This window comes from Podarcis erhardii, assembly GCF_964252035.2.
Source record: "Podarcis erhardii genome assembly, chromosome: 7".
Classification (NCBI taxonomy): Eukaryota; Metazoa; Chordata; class Lepidosauria; order Squamata; family Lacertidae; genus Podarcis; species Podarcis erhardii.
In genome coordinates, this window is record NC_138511.1 from 1,139,091 (window position 1) to 1,156,705 (window position 17,615).

At 47.6% G+C, this 17,615-nt stretch overlaps 1 protein-coding gene and 1 long non-coding RNA gene across 2 annotated transcripts in view; both read left to right on the forward strand.

Moving 5' to 3' along the window:
- Nucleotides 1-17,615, forward strand: part of LOC309346403 — a 308,888-nt gene that overhangs the window by 37,937 nt on the left and 253,336 nt on the right. The gene's annotated exons all lie outside the window — the stretch shown is intronic.
- LOC309347664 (uncharacterized protein) lies at nt 580-16,874 on the forward strand. Its single transcript, XM_081872378.1, has 7 exons — nt 580-766; nt 3,839-3,978; nt 6,222-6,248; nt 8,369-8,485; nt 9,855-9,965; nt 15,765-15,860; nt 16,635-16,874. Exons 2-7 carry the CDS (start codon nt 3,883-3,885, stop codon nt 16,800-16,802), a joined length of 615 nt encoding a protein of 204 aa, XP_081728504.1. The 5' UTR covers nt 580-766; nt 3,839-3,882; the 3' UTR covers nt 16,803-16,874.

The window sequence follows — 17,615 nt, forward strand, 5'->3', positions numbered from 1 at the left end:
TGCATATTCCATAAGTTTCCCTTGCCATTGTTCTTTCGTTGGTATTTCTTCTGTCTTCCAAATTTGTGTTAATTAAATTCTTGCCGCTGTTGTTGCATGCATAAATAATTTCCAATTTTCTTTTTTTACATCTTGGTCTAAAATTCCTAGAAGGAATGCTTCTGGTTTCTTAACAAAAGTCTTTTTAAACAGTTTTTTCAATTCATTATATATCATTTCCCAATAATTCCTAATCTTTTTGCATCTTGCAGGATGGCTTTTTTTCTAAAAAGAAAAAAGAAGAACAAGATCTATCCCTCATATGAGGATGAGGCCCCTGCCCTACTGCCGGCATTGGCAAAGCCTTCAACATCAGCCACAGAGGGCAGGAGGAGAAATCAAAAGATCTACCCCTCATATGAGGACGAGGCCCCTGCCCTACTGCCGGCATTGGCAAAGCCTTCAACATCAGCCACAGAGGGCAGGAGGAGAAATCAAAAGATCTACCCCTCATATGAGGAAGAGGCCCCTGCCCTACTGCCGGCATTGGCAAAGCCTTCAACATCAGCCACAGAGGGCAGGAGGAGAAATCAAAAGATCTACCCCTCATATGAGGAAGAGGCCCCTGCCCTACTGCCGGCATTGGCAAAGCCTACCCCATCAGCGGCAGAGGCCAGACCGGCAGAGGCCAGACCCCTAGTCTTGCCAGGGCTGGTGAAGCAAGACCCAAGCCAGCAGCGGCCCTCAAAAAAGAAGAGCCTTGAGGACTCTGGGCCAGCGTTCCCAGGTGAGTAGGCAGAACCAGATCCCTCTTGGGTTGTTCCCCTTGGTCTTAGACCTGGTGTTTACCTCTACGGATGTTGGTGATCTGACACTAACTAAAAGCGAAACAAAAGAAGTGCCATGGTCAGATCACTTCCTGGTGCAACTGGACTTCTCCGCGACCCTTCCCCTCTGCAGGGAGGTGGGACCGATTCGGATGGTCCGCCCCTGCTACTTAATGGATCCAGCTGGTTTCCAGAGAGCGGTAGGGGATGTTTTATCCCAAGTTGGTGGCCTCTCGGCTGATTCCCTGGTGGCCCGTTGGAATGCGGAGTTAACCAGGGCTATTGACTGTCTGGCTCCGAAGCGCCCTCTCTGATTGCAGAGCCTGGACAGCCCCGTGGTTTTCCCCAGAGCTGAGGGCGAATCGTTGAGACGGCTAGAGCGCCGGTGGCGGAAAACTCACTCTGAATCAGACTGGACACGGGCTAGAGCTCAACGTCGAGCCTACCAAGTGGCAATGCAGAAAACAGCAGCGGGAGACTTTTTCAGGTGGTTCACAATCTATCAGAACCACTTGCACCACCAGGGCCTGGTAGGGACCCCAAGATCTCCTGCAGTGCTTTTGCAAAGTTTTTTGCAGATAAAGTCGCTCAGATTCAGAAGGAGGTAGACTCCACCGTGGGAGCAGGGACAGGGCGGGAGAGTAGCACTGTCTAGTTCTGTCTAGTGCTTTTACATGGGATCAATTCCAATCTGTTACCTCCGAGGATGTGGACAGGCTGCTTGGACAAGTGAAACCAACCACCTGTCTCCTTGATCCTTGCCCATCCTGGCTGATAAAAACGAGCCGGGAAAGGCTGGGCGATGGGCTCTGCGGGGTAGTGAATGCTTCTCTCTGTGAGGCAGCCTTCCCAGACCCACTGAAAGAGGCGGTCATTAAACCACTTCTTAAAAAAACTTTTTTAGACCCAGCCAATTTGGCCAACTATCGCCCAGTCTCAAATTTACCATTCTTGGGCAAGGTGGTTAAGCGGGTGGTTGCCGAACATCTCCAAGCATGCCTGGAGGATACAGACCATTTGGATCCCTTCCAATCGGGATTCAGGCCTCACCATGGGACTGAAACTGCCTTGGTCGCACTGGTTGATGATCTCCGGCAGGCTAGGGACAAAGGTGAGAGCTGTTTCCTAGTTCTGCTGGATCTCTCAGCGGCCTTTGACACCATCGACCATAACATCCTTCTGGACCATCTAGAGGGGCTGGGAGCTGGGGGCACTGTTATACGGTGCTTCCGCTCCTTTCTCCTGGGCTGTGCCCAGAAAGTGGTGTTGGGGAATGAGCGTTCAGACCCCTGGGCTCTCACGTGTGGGGTGCCTCAGGGTTCCGTCCTCTCCCCCATGCTTTTTAATATCTATATGAAGCCACTGGGAGAGATCATCAGGGGGTTTGGGCTGGGTGTTCATCAGTATGCAGATGACACCCAGCTTTACCTCGCCTTTAAATCAGAACCAGTGAAGGCGGTGAAGGTTCCTGTGTGAGTGCCTGGAGGCGGTTGGAGGATGGATGGTGGCTAACAGATTGAGGTTGAATCCTGACAAGACTGAAGTCCTGTTTTTGGGGGACAGGGGGCTGGCGGGTGTGGGGGATTCCCTGGTCCTGAATGGGGTAACTGTGCCCCTGTGCAGCCTGGGAGTCACTTTGGACTCACAGCTGTCCATGGAGGCACAGGTTACTTCTGTATCCATAGCAGCTGTCTACCAACTCCACCTGGTATGCAGGATGAGACCCTCCCTGCCTGCAGACTGTCTCACCAGAGTGGTGCATGCTCTAGTTATCTCCCGCTTGGACTACTGCAACGCACTCTACGTGGGGCTACGTTTGACGGTGGCCCAGAAACTGCCATTAATCCAGAATGCGGCAGCTAGACTGGTGACTGGGAGCGGCCGCCGGGACCAAATAACACTGGTTCTGAGAGATCTGCATTGGCTCCCAGTACGTTTCCGAGCACAATTCAAAGTGTTAAAGCCCTAAACGTCCTCGGTCCAGTATACCTGAAGGAGCCTCTCCACCCCCATCATTCAGCCAGGACACTGAGATCCAGCACCGAGGGCCTTCTGGCGGTTCCCTCATTGCGAGAAGTAAGGTTACAGGGAACCAGACAGAGGGCCTTCTCGGTAGTGGCGCCCACCCTGTGGAATACCCTCCCTTCAGATGTGAAGGAAATAAGTAGCTACCCTATCTTTAAAAGACATCTGAAGGCAGCCCTGTTTAGGGAAGTTTTTAACATTTAACGCTGTATTGTTTTTAATACTTGATTGGCAGCCGCCCAGAGTGGCTGGGGAAACTCAGCCAGATGGGCGGAGTATAAATAATAAATTATTATTATTATGATACAAGGTCAGGGTCTCTCTTGGTTTCCTTGATGTCTGGGTGGAAGTCCCCCCCCCCATCCCACCCCTCCTTGTTCAGAGGCGTGTAACATGGAGCAGGGACTTCCGGGTGGCTGCCCCTGTTCTGCATTGTTGGGGGTTGGACTGGGTGACCCCGCAGGTCCCCTCAGACGCTACAGTTCTATGATCCCTGTTCAGATATGGCATGCACCCGCTCATTGCAACAGGCGAGAAGCCACCTGAGAAAGAACTTGCCGTCTTTTCTCATGTATAAGACGAGGTTTTTTACCCCCCAAATCAAGTGTCAAATTGGGGCTCCTCTTCTACAGGGGGAGTGCTGAGGGGGGACGGGCGCTTGATTGTAGCCGCCAGGAAGAGATTCCCAGCTATGATTTCTTTGCTGTGGAAAGGGCTGTTGTCAACTGGCAGATGATAGGTGACTTGGTGGTTGATGCCTGCCTGCAATTGTGCAATTTGATTAATGGCTCCCTCCCCCCCAAAAAAGCTCAACCACTCTGGGCAACCCCTCCCCAAAAAAGCTTAGCAAGTCTTGGCAATCTGCCCCCGTTTTCTAAATTTTGAGTGCCCAGAAATAGGGGGCGTCTTATACATGGGGGCGTGTTATACATGGAAAAACACGGTACCTTTCCCTCTCATCCGCCTCATTTACTCACCTCTCTCTCTCTCTCTCTTTCTTTCTGAAGAACTCTCTGATGAAAACTTAGAGTACTTGTTGGTGGGTAAGAAAATGCTGGGAGGAAGAACCGTCAGAGAAGCTTTGGAGATGATGGATGAAAGGGAGATTTTGGAGACCATCCTCCAACACCTCCAGCCACCTCCCCAGGTGTGTGTGATGCAGGGTGGATTTGATTGAAATCAAATCGATTTAAAGCATCTTTTTACATTCTTGCTTGTATAATCTTAATATTTACAACCAGATGAAGGTTTCATTTTGGGAATAATAAATTTCCAGAGTAGTTTTTACTACTGATTTGGTTATACTGTTAGGAATGCATAGACACATAATTATGAAATTATTGTGGGGTATAATAAGTTAACTGCGTACAGACGCTTCAGGTTACATACGCTTCAGGTTACAGACTCCGCTAACCCAGAAATAGTACCTCGGGTTAAGAACTGCCATCGGCTCAGGGGCGAGAGGGGAAAAGCCGGGTGGATTTCAGAGAGCCCCCAAAGATCGTGGGAAGCAGCACTTCCTCAGCGGAGGAAGGAGAGGAGATGCAGGGGTTGGAGGAGGCAAGGCGGTGCCAGGACACCTTGCCTGAGCAAAGCGGGGAGGAGGGGGGTCCCCCATTACCCAAGCCTTCCTTGCGCAGTAGGTTTCCGCGCAGAGAGGGGAGGCGCAGACTGGGCGCCAAGAAATTACTCTGCTGGGGAAGGTTGAAGGGCCGCCCACTCTCAGATTCTGCCCGTGAATGAGCAAGACATGGAATAGAGGTGCTCTGCATTCTGAAGGTTTTGATCACTAAGAAGAAAGCTGGAAAACCGACTCTTGAGCCATATTTCCTGATTGCTGTCAAGCAACCAACCGGTACCTCTAACAGTGGTGCTTCATGTTAAGAACAGTTTCAGGTTAAGAACGGACCTCCGGAAAGAATTACGTTCTTAACCTGAGCTACCACTGTATATTTGGACAACTTTTCTGCTGTACCTTATTGGAAGAAAAATAACCATTTTCTTAATTAGAATTTAAACAATTTATTTAACTAAAACAATAACATTATAGCATATATATCCATGTTTGTTAACTGATGTGGTTAACTTTTTTTAAAAAAATTCTTAGAATGAATTTTAGCATATATGAAAAACTTAAAATAAATCCTTACTTCCCAGTGAATAGCCGTTGGACTATAATGCAACTTAAAAAGAAAATATATTTTGGAAGATTTTTCCTCCAAAAGCATTTTATTTTAGAAATCCAAATTAATTTTTTAAAAAATGTGATTTAAATCAAAGAAATCCATTTTTAAAAAAGGGGGTCATTGATTTTTAGCCACCCTGGTCTGATGTTGCGCAGCGTGAACCAGGATTCCCCAACCTGGTGCCCTCTAAATGTTCTGGACCATATGCTGCCTGGGGCTGGTGGGAGCATGTAGAAGGGGAACTGCCATGAACTATCACAGGCAAAGGCAAACCCAGCCCTCCAGCTGTTTTGGGACTACAGCTCCCATCATCCCTAGCAAACAGGACCAGCGGGTCAGGGGTGATGGGCATTGGAGTCCCCAAACAGCTGGAGGGCCGTGTTTGCCTCCGCCTGAACTATTGGGAGCCCAGCTTGGAGGAAGGTCCTATTTGCAGATGCAAGAGACGACTTTCTCCTGGTGGGGCTTGAAAAGAGGACCAGGCAAATTTGGGGAAGCAGAGAAGGCGATCAGTGCAGCATCTGTAGACCGGAAGAAGAACCAATCCATGAACTTGATTTGGTGGGATGACTTGGACCCCAGGAAATGTTGCATGTTTTTTTCTTTAACTTTTGCAACTGATCGTTCCCGATATCTTGGAACGTTTGAGAATCCGATATTGTGCAGTAAAAGTTTTTGTGACTGTATTGTGCCTGATATGGCCAATATTTCCTCTTCGCTCTCAAGAGCAGTTAATTTGCCAGGCCTGGGCATTTGGCAGAGCAGGCAAGCAAATACTTTCTGCAACAGAAAATTTAATAAATAATCATACTGGGAGTGGTATTGTCTGTTTGTTATTATGGTATGTATTTTTGAGTTTTTATATTGTAAACCGGCCAGTGATCTTCGGATGAAGGGCAGTACAGAAATTTAATAAATAATAGTAATAGCCACAATGCCTAGATTCTGTTTGTTCATGGCAAGAAACAAAGTGCTTTAAATGAATGGTGTGTCTCCCAGTCCAGAGGATTTATTGAATCTTCTTTGGAGTGTTACTTTAAAAAAGAAGAAGAATTGATTGCAATAGATTTTACTCCAAATGATTTTTGCAAGAAGTCTATTTCTAGGCATGTGGGGGTTTTTTTAGAGAAGATAACTGGGGGATAGATGGCAACTGTTCTCTAGACAAGAAACATGACACTTTTCTTCATTTTATTCCCAGCAGAAGACATCCAAGCCTGGACACAACAAGGTAAGTCCTTGTCGCGAATTCCTCGCGGCACTTTTAGCGGAATGCTCAGAGTCCCAGGTTCTTTAGTGCAGTATTTATTATTGTGAGCTCAATATATATACAAATATCTACAGAAGCAGTTCATCTAATCAGACAGAGTACCTGCACCTTGAGGCAAAAGAAGACTCCACACTCATCTACACCACTCCACCACTATTGGACAGGCTTCCCTTTTAAACCGGTGACAGCCAATCACATTACTGCTGCGTCATTCTGACCCAGCACTTCCACAGAGAGTATTGGATCTGTAGCCTTATTGGAGTTCACTGATTGGGTCTGCGTTGCTCCGGGACAGGAGGAAGGAAGCCAAATGACACCAAGGTTGATTCAAAGAAGAAAGAGTTTATTCTGCTCTCCGGATAGCAGAAGGTACTTGCGTGATCAAGTCCACAGCAAGTCCAAAGGAATTTTAGGTGGTTCACCGGGGAGTCCCCCGGTGTCTTCCGACACCGGTACGTTCTCCTGGTCAGTGTTATCAGCAAGCCAGATGTCTCTCGCACATGGACAGCTTGAGCGCATCCCACGCCTCACTTGCTGTCACCTTATCAGCTACGTAGACTAGCTGGCTGTCGTCCATTCCAAGGATGATCATAGCCAAGGCTTTCTCATCCTTTTCATCCTCCTCAGGGGGCTGCGGTGGATCTTCCACCACTTTCCACAGGCCCTCACGCTTGAGGAAGTGTTGCATGCGGACTGACCAGATGCTGTAGTTCATGGCCGTCAGCTTCTCCAGCAGCACGCCAGCTCTGGACTGCTCCATTGCTGCAGCTCCCCTCCAGCACCCACGGCTAGATAACAGCCACCTGTACTCATGCGCAGCAGAAGTGTGCTGGGCCCATAACCCTGTCACGAATTCCTCGCAGCGCTTTTAGCAGAAAGCTCAGAGTCCTAGGTTCTTTAGTGCAGTATTTATTATTGTGAGCTAAATATATATACAAATATCTACAAAAGCAGTTCATCTAATCAGACAGAGTACCTGCGCCTTGAGGCAAAAGAAGACTCCACACTCATCTACACCACTCCACCACTATTGGACAGGCTTCCCTTTTAAACCGGTGACAGCCAACCACATTACTGTGGAGGGAGGCTGGGGACACCTGTAAGAGGCTGCAGGTGCAGGTATTAGTCCTCTAAAAAAGTGGGAAGAGCCTAGGGTCAGCGTATCTAGGACAAAAGTGTGTCATGAGAGTGAAAGATGAGGCTGCTGGGTTAGACCAGCATCCTTATCTCACAGTGGCCAACCAGATGCCCATGGGAAACTGGAAAGCAGAATTCGAACACAGAGCACTCTCCCCTTCCTGTGGTTTCCAGCAACTGGTATTCAGAAGCATTCCTGCCTCCAACAGTGGAGGCAGAGCAATTAGGACATGCTGAACTTGTCAACGTTCAAATTCCCCAAATGAGGAGTACTAAAGAGTTGTAATAGGGACGCGGGTGGTGCTGTGGGTTAAACCACTGTGCCGTTTGGGCTTGCCGATTGGAAGGTCGGCGGTTCGAATCCCTGCGATGGGGTGAGCTCCCGTTGTTCGGCCCACCTAGCAGTTCAAAAGCACATAGTGCAAGTAAATAAAATAATAATAATAATAATAATAATAATAATAATAATAATAATAATAATAATTTATTTATATCCCACCCTCCCCAGCTGAAGCCAGTACTGCTCCGGCTGGAAGGTAAACGGCATTTCCGTGTGCTGCTCTGGTTTCGCCAGAAGCGGCTTAGTCATGCTGGCCACATGACCTGGAAAAACTGTCTGTGGAAGCGGACAAATGCCGGCTGCCTCGGCCTTAAAGCGAGATGAGCTTTAAGCCCAGAGTCGTTTGCGACTGGACTTAATTGTCAGGGGTCCCTTTACCTTTACCTTTAAAGAGTTGTAACGTGACTTGGGAATTCAGAAGATGTGTAAAATTGCATACAAATCATTAAAACAATTGCCTAGTACTTGCAATCTATTATTATTATTTAGTATTACCCGACATTTTCAGACGGTAAAATTGAATTTTTTTGGTTTTCCAAAAGCAGTTGATGTAGCTGGTGGGGTCTCCTCCCTGTGACTCACCCAAACCTTCCCCAACCCTTAGAACGCCCTCTATAGATACTATGGACTCAAGCTGCGGGATTCCAGGAGCGCAGAGACAGTCCACCAGTACCTGCACTTACTCCTGAGGTTGCCTCTCGAAGAGGAAGCAGACAGAGAGGTGAGTGAATGTGTGGGATGTCAGGGGGGAGGAGAGCCAGCGGGACTGGGACTGCGCTCACACGGAGACTGTCCTGGAAGAGCCTCCTCCTTCTGAACCCTCATGATTCAAGCGCCTCCCCAGGCTGCTCCCCAGTGTCCCACCACCACAATCCAGGGTCCCCCACTCTTACTCATCCAGCCAGTCCCTGACATTACCCCACCAGCCCTCTGTCCTGATTTCCGGATTGGTCTCTGCTCATGACCTTCCTCCCTCCAAAGATTTTGTACCCACCCACTCACCCCCTCAAAGCCTCTTACAGGAGCAACTGCTTTTCAGCATTCAACATATCTGGGCAGATTTGTTTAGTTTTGGGTTAGATCAGAGCAGCCAGCAAGTGGCCCTCAATGCCTTTCTTGGCAGCCCTCAGCAAGCTTGGAGGCACCCCTACACACCTGTAGGCCTTGCACTGCCTTCCCAAAGCTGGGTAAGGAGGTGCTGGGCTTGGGGAAGGAGGCAGGTGTGATCTGTCAGGGTCCTAGGGTCCTCAGTTAGCTCTTTCCCACCTTTGGCAAGAAGGTGGGAAGGCTCTAGGTCCCGCCAGAGCCTCGTGCCTCCTTCCCAAAACCCAGCGCCTCACCTGCCTACCTTTGGGAAGGCAGCATGCGGGCCGGGGCGTGTGTGTCAAATTTTGGCCTTGCTCCCCTCTCCCACACGACAAGTCAGTGTGCGGCCCACAGGTTCTGTGCTGAACTACTCTTGTGGCCCACTTGGTATGAGAAACTGGAGCACCCTGGTTTAGATGGTGCATATTCCTGCTCTGGCGCCTTTGGGTGAGCGGTGGATTACAAATACTTCCAGGGAATAAATGATGCATTTTAATGTAGTTGAGTATTTAATGAAGCCAAGAACTGTATCACAAGATTTGAAAATGTCAGAATGCAAGGCATCCTTGCGTTGCAAGCTGCACGAGTCTGGGAGGTGTGGTCTGGTCAGTTCACATCAGAATCCACAGAAATATCGTTCTTCAAACCACCCCTATTATTATCCGGGATGAAAGGATCTCTTCAAATTGGTTCTCTAAGTGTCTCATTTCTCCATTCTTAAATTTGGTTCCCCACATTTCACAGGAATCTGCTTACAGAATCACATTTATCCTCCATCCCTCATGATCAGCTTAGCTTAATGGTTGCCATCAATTTCATTTTAATTGATTTTATTTAATTTTTATAATGAAATGTTTTTAGAATGTTGTACTATTTAATTGTTGTTAGCCGCCCTGAGCCCAGCTTTGGCTGGGGAGGGTGGGATATAAATAAAATTTATTATTATTATTATCACTAATTGCAATCAAGAAAATGACATGTTTGACGTGCCTCATTCTCCCTAGGGAATTTCTGAGGCTATCGGTGTGGCTTCAAGCACCCATATTTCACAGGTGCTGATGGCAGTGCGGGACTTTGGCCACGCAGCCATTGCAAGGAATACTGAGACATCTGAGGTAAGGGTGTGAAGTGAGGAAGGAGCGTAGCAAGAGTGTAGGTCAGCCATCCCCAGCCTGGTGCCCCTTCCCCATCCGTGTGTTTTGAATTGGAACTCCCATCAGCCCCTGACAGCATGGCCAATGGTTAGACGAAGATCCTGGCGGATTGGATCCTTAGCGGCTCTTTACATCCACACCAAAGCATGTTGGAAAAGAACGAATCCTGCCCCATTTCCAAACATGCTCTTTTTCAAGGGATGGGATCCTTACCATTCCAAAAAGGCAATTGGATCTGCTCTCAGTATGGAAGCCAGACAGCTTCCTCTGTGGGTATGTCTCAGTCATCCTTCTGAAGTGGGCTCCAGCAGTCCTGTCTCTGTGGCTCCAGATCCTAGATCTGATCTGATCCCTTGGCTCAGTCAGTCAGTCAAACAAACAGATTCGTTAGAAACCATTGGTCACCCCCCAAAGTACACTGACCCCTGTTTTTAGGTTGGTTGTCAGATGGTTGGTTGGCATTTCTTCAATAGTGGAAGCTAATGGGGACCCCCAAGGGTCATCTAGTCCAACCCCCTCCAATGCAGGAATCTTAAGCATCCCTGAGAGATGGCCATCCAACCTCCAACGAAGGAGAGTCCACAACCTCCCAAGGGAGAGTGTTCTGCTGTCAGAAAGCTTTGAATGAAGAACCTCTTAGAGTTTGGAAGAGGGGACACCTCTCCAACTGAGGGGAGGGAGCAGAACCCAAGAGAGAAGGCAGGCGGCAGGCTGGGAGAGGCAGAGAGAAAGAGGGGAGAGGTTTCAGCTGCACCCCCTGCCAAATTTGCTCTCGTGCAAGGGTTCTTTTGCCTTACGGGAGTGCCTGCTGGCCCCATTCAACTATGTTCTAGAGTAGACCCACTGAATTTAATGAAGATGACTAGGCCCATTCATTTCGACAGGTCTACTTGAAGCAAAGCATAGTTGAGTGTCGCTCTCTGTGTTCACCTCCATATATTTGTCAATTAAGCGAATTATTACAAAGGCATGTGAGGAGAATCAGAACTTACAGGGTTAAACAGTTCTGTGTGACGTCTCACATTCTGAGGCGTGGTTATGTTCACATACGGGAATCTTTCTTTGTGTGTGAGTTTCCTTTCATTTTTGGCTGAGAGGCGAAAGGATGTCTGCTCTTTCGCCGGGCTGATTTATGATGTTTTTCTACTCATTAAAAGACTGTTGGAGTTTAGCAAGAAGCCTGCATTCAGTCTGATTTATTATCCACACACAAGGCAACAGTTTCTGCCGCTGCAAAACTCTGCTAAGGACTATGCTAAGAGAGCTAAGGGAGCTCAAGTTTTCTATCGGCACAGACGTCCATCGGCGCAGCAGAAGTGTACTGGGCGCCATCTTATCTCACAAGGCATAGTAACTGCGTGCGGATTTAACAGTTCCATAACCTGAGGGGGCCTTCGGGTCATGTGCCCCCGACTCTCCAATTCTCCAACCCAGCTGGAAGGAGATCAGATCCTTTTCCTTCCACTTTCAGTTAACTTCCCTCAAGCTTCCCTCAAGGGAGCAGGAGCCGATGAGTCCAAGGCTCATTCACACAATAATAAACCATAGTTTATCACAGAGGTAACCAAAATGGTGCCCTTCAGATGCTACAGACTGCAACTCCCATCCCTCCTGACCTCTGGCCATGCTGGCTGAGGCTGATGGGAGCTAGAGGCCAACCTATGTTGATGCCCTCTGGTTTATTGTTACATCTGAACGCAGCCCTGAACTCTCTTGTGCTCTGCCATCCAAGAGAAATGAAACCCAGGAGTGTGGTACCTCTGGATTTTTGCTGTGAGTTGGTAAATGACCAAGGAAATTTCCCAACCCTCACTATGGAGAAGATGAGCAGATCCACCTGGTTCATTTTAATTTTTAAAAAGCAGCTCCCATGGAAAAGAGCACCAGTGGTCAGTCTACCCTACACTGTCCTGCACTTTCTCCCTGGTTGACTGACCGAACCCAAAGAGAACACCTTCATGGTTCCTCATAATCCTGGGGGAAAAGTGACCAGTGGGGTGTCACAGGGTTCTGTCCTGGCCCGTTGTTGTTCCACTTTTTTAAAAATAAAAGACTTGGATGAAGGAATTGAGGGGATGCTCATCAAATTTGCAGATGACACCAAACTGGGAAGGGTAGCCAATGCCACAGAAGACAGAATCGGGATTCAAGATAACCTTAACAGATTGGAGAACTGGGCCCAAACTAACAAAATGAAATTCAATAGGGTCAAATGTCAGGCTCTATATTTAGGCAGGAAGAACCCGATGCACATATATAGGGTGGGGGAGCCCTGGCTTGCCAGCAGTTTGAGTTTCCTGGAGGAAAAAAAATACAAAATTTGTAAGTCTGCACAACAAGTTGTTGTTGCTTAGTCGTTTAGTCGTGTCCGACTCTTCGTGACCCCCTGGACCAGAGCACGCCAGGCACTCCTGTCTTCCACTGCCTCCCGCAGCTTGGTCAAACTCATGCTGGTAGCTTCAAGAACGCTGTCCAGCCATCTCGTCCTCTGTTGTCCCCTTCTCCTTGTGCCCTCCACCTTTCGCACAACAACTTACTGACTACTAATATTTTCCCAGCTGCTAAAAGGTCCCAACTAAATGGTGATTTGTCTCCAATTGCACTTAAGGTTCCCAAACTCACTTTCCCCATCCTTTCCCTCCAGAATACCAGCGAGACGAATGCCAGTATCACCGTCATCCTTTGCTGTGGTCAAATGGCATCCGGGGCACGGCAGGATGACCTCCCCCTTTTTATAGACCTCATCACAGAGGAGCTCCTCTTCCAATTCCAGAACAGCAGGAAGGTATGGCTCTGATTATCACACGGACTCCTGTTGTTTGTTCTCTCAGCTATACCATACTTTTCCGTGTATAAGACGAGGGTTTTTTTTATTATTATTAAAAAATGATGTTTAAAAATGAGGGTCATCTTATACACAGAGAGTGCATTGGGGGGACGTGGGTTTGGTTGCCGCTGCAAGCCGGAGATAGTCAACAGCTATTGTGTGCGTTATTGGTGGCTGCAGCAAGGGGTGGTGTTGATTGGCTGTCGCTGCGGAAATTGGGAAGGCGATTGGCGGTTTCTGCCGGCGAGGGACAGACAATAGGTGGGTTTTGCGACATGTGTGAGTGGCAGCATAGGTTCAGCGGGTGAGCAATTTTTGGAATCCCCTCCCCCAAATAGCTGAACAACTGTGGGTAATCCTACCCCCGAAAAGCTCAGCAACTCTGGGCAATCCTTCCCCCATTTTCTTAATTTGGAGTCCCCCAAAATAGGGGGTGTCTTATACTCGAAAAAATATGGTATATTCTGCCTTTCTCCTGTCATACGTCTCCAGGAGGTGTGCAACCATTTCCCCCGTGGTCACCATCCAGGCACTGAGCAGACCTCCTGAGCTCCATCAAGGTCCTTGCACCACATGCCTTCAGACTGTGCCCTAGGGCAGGGTTTTTGGCTTCATCCACCGAAGGGTTGTAGACTGGGGTGTATACTGGCTCCACACTTAGGACCAGATGGGGCATTACAGTGGTACCTTGGTTCTCAAACTTAATCCATTCTGAAACCAAAGCGTTCCAAACCAAGGCATGCTTTCCCATAGAAAGTAATGCAAAATGGATTAATCTGTTCCAGACTTTTTTTAAAGAAACCCTAAAACAGCAATTTAACATGAATTTAACTATCTAACAAGACCACTTCTGGGTTAGGGTTAATTTTTGGATTGGTATCTGAAGAAGTGTGCATGCACACGAAAGCTCATACCTAGAACTAACTTAGTTGGTCTTTAAGGTGCTACTGGAAGGAATTTTTTGTTTTTGGATTGGGTTAGTGTTAGGGTAAGGATTAGAATTAGGATTAGGGTCAGTGTGGCTTTATGTTTCCTTGTGATTTTGATTCAAACTCAATTTTATAAAATCCCTTCTCCTTTCAGAATGAGGCTTTGAAGAAGAGCTTTATGAAGGCAGCAACTCTAACAACCAAGGCGCTTGTGCAATCGAATGTGGGATATGTCACCTTCCCCCACAAAGACGAGCTCACCTTCTGCATCACAGTGAGTAAAAAGAAAAAGAAAAAAAGAGGGGGAATCTCCTGGGGTTTCTTTTCAGAGCGTTTTTTCTTAAAAATAGCTGTGTAGGTCTAGCTCTGGGTTGCATGTTCTGATCATCTGGCCCCAAACCATTTCTGGGTGGTCACGTTCTGCTCCAACTCAAGTTTCCAAACCCACTTGAAAGGCAGCCCTACATTGTGGCAACCTCAGTAGGATGTCACCAGTGCCTAAGTAAAAGAGGCTAGGTTCTCCCAGGAGGAGAGGGCTGTCAATGGCTCCCAGCCATGATTGCTATGTTCTACCTCCACAGAGGAAGGAAGCAATGTTTCTGAATATAGTTGCTGGAAGCCACAGGCGGGGAGAGGGCTCTTGGGCTCATGGTCTGCTCCCTGGTTTCTCACAGACGTCTGGTTGGCCACTGTGAGAATGCTGTGAGGATGCTGGACTAGATGGGCCCTTGGCCTGGTCCAGAAGGCTGATCTTATGCTGTTCTTATGCGGTAGAGCTCTGCCCAGGAGAAAAAGGGATCTTATTCCCAGATCCAGGAAGCCCACTCTCCTCCCCTAGGAGGACCCACTTGCCAATTGCAAAGAAGTTGTCAAGTGGGCTGGATAGAGAGCACAACTCAGGGCTTGGTGTGGTGGTGGCAGGGATGGCGCCTCCAGTTCCCTGACATGCTGTGTGCTTCCCCACCACAGGAGGTCATCAAAGAGGAGCCAATGGCATCACTCACCATCTTACAGCCCGCAATGGAAACGATCATTCGCATGACGTAAGTACGGCCAGACACAGTACATATTTCTTCACCAGGTTTATGGACTGCTGGGTGCTGATCCTTTCCTCTCCCCTTCTTTCTCTTTTCAGTGCCTTGAGACCACGCATGGACCCCCTGCTCCGGTCTCAGCTGCTACAAAAAACCACCAGGAAGGTCTTCCAATTGCCATCATTGCAGGTTACGAAGGTCAAAGCCGGGAGCTCCGTGCCGGCAACACAGAGCCAGGTGACTGGACCTTCTGCTTCTGGAGGAAAATGGGGTTGCCAGGTTAAAGGATTTGAGGGCAAAGAGTCTGAGCCGTGTAAGCTGCCAAGAATGCTGCCCGAGACACTTGACCCATCACAATGATGTAACAGCCAGAGACTTGGGGTGTATATTTTTGATTTTAATCCTGTTTCCATATTTATTGCATTTCACCTTTGGCTAGAATGCATCCACGAATGATTCCTGCATGCCTGCATTTTGTGACTCTCATGCCTCCCTCCTACGCTGCATTTAATTTTATTTGTTTGCTTGTTTGTTTATATGCTGCCCATCTGACTGGGTTACTCTAGCCACTCTGGGCGGCTTCCAACAAATTAAAACACAGCCAGACATCAAATATTTAAAACTTCCCTATGCAGGGCTGCCTTCAGATGTCTTCAGATGGAAGTATAATGATGTATCTCTCTGACATCTGATAGGAGGGTGTTCCACGGGGTGGGCCCCACCACCAAGAAGGCCCTCTGCCTTGGAACACCCCAAGGAAGTTGAGCCCAGTGTGGAGTCCTGTATCTTTATATCGCATGACCTGTAACCTTATATACATCAAGAAACGTTTGATGTTTATGACTCTTTGTGTGCCTTGCTTGAACCCCTGCATAAGCTTTGTTACGAATTTGGACTAGAAGGCTCCAGAGCATATGGGATTTCCATGGGGGTCTTCAGCTTCTAACTGCTTTTGCTTCTCTCCTTCCAGGACTGTTATCAACAAACTATCGACATCTGGCTCAACATGCTCACCAGCTTGCTGTCGGAGGCCCCCTCTCTGGAGACGCTGCAGAAGATATTAGTGGTAAGGGAGTCCCCAAGGTGTCAGAGCAGGGGGAAGCAGCAGCTCCCATGCCGGAGGACAGACCCTCTTGAAATGATTGCACGGGGGGCATCTGTGGCCAACTCGCTGGTTGTGGGTGCTGATGGTCAAGTGGGCCTCTGTTCTGCTAGCAATGCTTGTGCAAGGCACACAAGATATGTCCTCTGCTGATGGCCTGTGGGGAAGGGCCGTGGCTCGGGGCAGAGCATCTGTCTTGCATGCCCAAGGTCCCCGGTTCAGTCCTCAGCACTCCAGGTGGGGCTGTGAAAAGGCTCTCTGTCTGAAAGGCCAAAGGGCCAACTGCCAGTCCTCATTACCTGTGGATCAATGGCTGGGCTTGGTCTAAGGATGCTTCCTGCATTCCATTGCTATGGCTGTGGTGAGGTGTATGTTGTATTGTTGTAATTATCACACACACAAACACACCAATGACAGATTGCAGGGCAGTTCACAACATAAAAATACAAAATCAGAACAGAAAATGCATGATAAAGCAAAAGCAACCCAAGAGCCAATTAATATCTAATTCTACTAAGCTGCCTCGAGTCCCTGTCTGGGAAAAAGGTGGGCTATTATTATTATTATTATTATTATTATTAATAATAATAATAATAATAATAAACAAATTGCAGCAAACTTTCTCCTTTACAAAACAACCCCCTTTTGCAATTTGTCCCCTCTATGAAGCTTTGTGAATTTGCAAACCTGGATTAAGGGTTGTCCTTCCATGTGATGACAATGATTTCTCTCCCGCAGCACACAAATGGCTGGATTGACTCCACAAAAATCAGTGAGAGGCAAAGAGCAGTCAAGACCACCAACGTACTCCTGAAATATGTCTCCGAGCATTTGGACTTTGATGTGAGTGACCAAGGCTTAACGCTGCAATTTCAAATCGTATTGCGTTGGAAAGTTCAGGTGTGAACTAGATGAAAGCTGTATGGCATGGCCATTCCAGGGGAAGGTGCCAGCCAGTGCTATTTTTCTAGAAAAAGAGGTGCCAGGGCTCACCATGAACTCACCACCCTTGTTCTCTTATAATGGCAATAGTGCCCACCTGAGAGGTGCCAGTGTTAGCTTTTTGCAGTATAGTAGCACTGCAGAGAGCTTGCTGGGGAGACAATGCATAAAAAGGGACCCAAAAATAACTTAAACAAGATTTTAATAACAAAAACAAAAACTCCTTATACACTAAATACACCAACAACAAACCAGACCCAACCACCAACCCATCCCCCAGGGTAATGGGAAAGCTAGGTGCTGCTCCTTATATACTACACCCAAATGCTGACACAGCTTAATCAATACAACTCAGCACCTGCTATGTTTCACAGCTGTAAAGCTGGGTCTCGTTATTTTGCTCTGGCCCCTTAAAGACATACACAACTGAGACCTGGGAGAGGAGACGGTGGAAGAAGATTGGAAGAAATTTAAGATTTACCTACAAAAATATTGTAAATTGTATGAATGTTAAGAAGGATGCTAGAGTATAAACAACTTGGCACCATTGAGTTCAAGGAAGGGAATTATGAAGATAAGATAAATTTAAGAAATGATAAAAATTTTGGAATATGTTGGTTATATCTAAACTTTTTAAGATTCGAATAAAATGATATTTAAAATTAGAGGTATAACATTGAAAATTAGTTAGGAAGACTAAAAACAAGGGGACAAATTTGCTGAATAAAATTATAACTAAGAACGCAGGAGCGGGAGATGTGAGGGAGTCCAAAGCAG

What these genes read in the sequence shown, in the direction of transcription:
- LOC309347664 (XM_081872378.1), top strand. Translation starts at nt 3,883, where the DNA reads ATGCTGGGAGGAAGAACCGTCAGAGAAGCTTTGGAGATGATGGATGAA. An exon ending in ACCTCCAGCCACCTCCCCAG is followed by an intron (nt 3,979 to 6,221) that starts GTGTGTGTGATG and finishes TATTCCCAGCAG; the next exon opens with AAGACATCCAAGCCTGGACA. An exon ending in CCAAGCCTGGACACAACAAG is followed by an intron (nt 6,249 to 8,368) that starts GTAAGTCCTTGT and finishes CCCAACCCTTAG; the next exon opens with AACGCCCTCTATAGATACTA.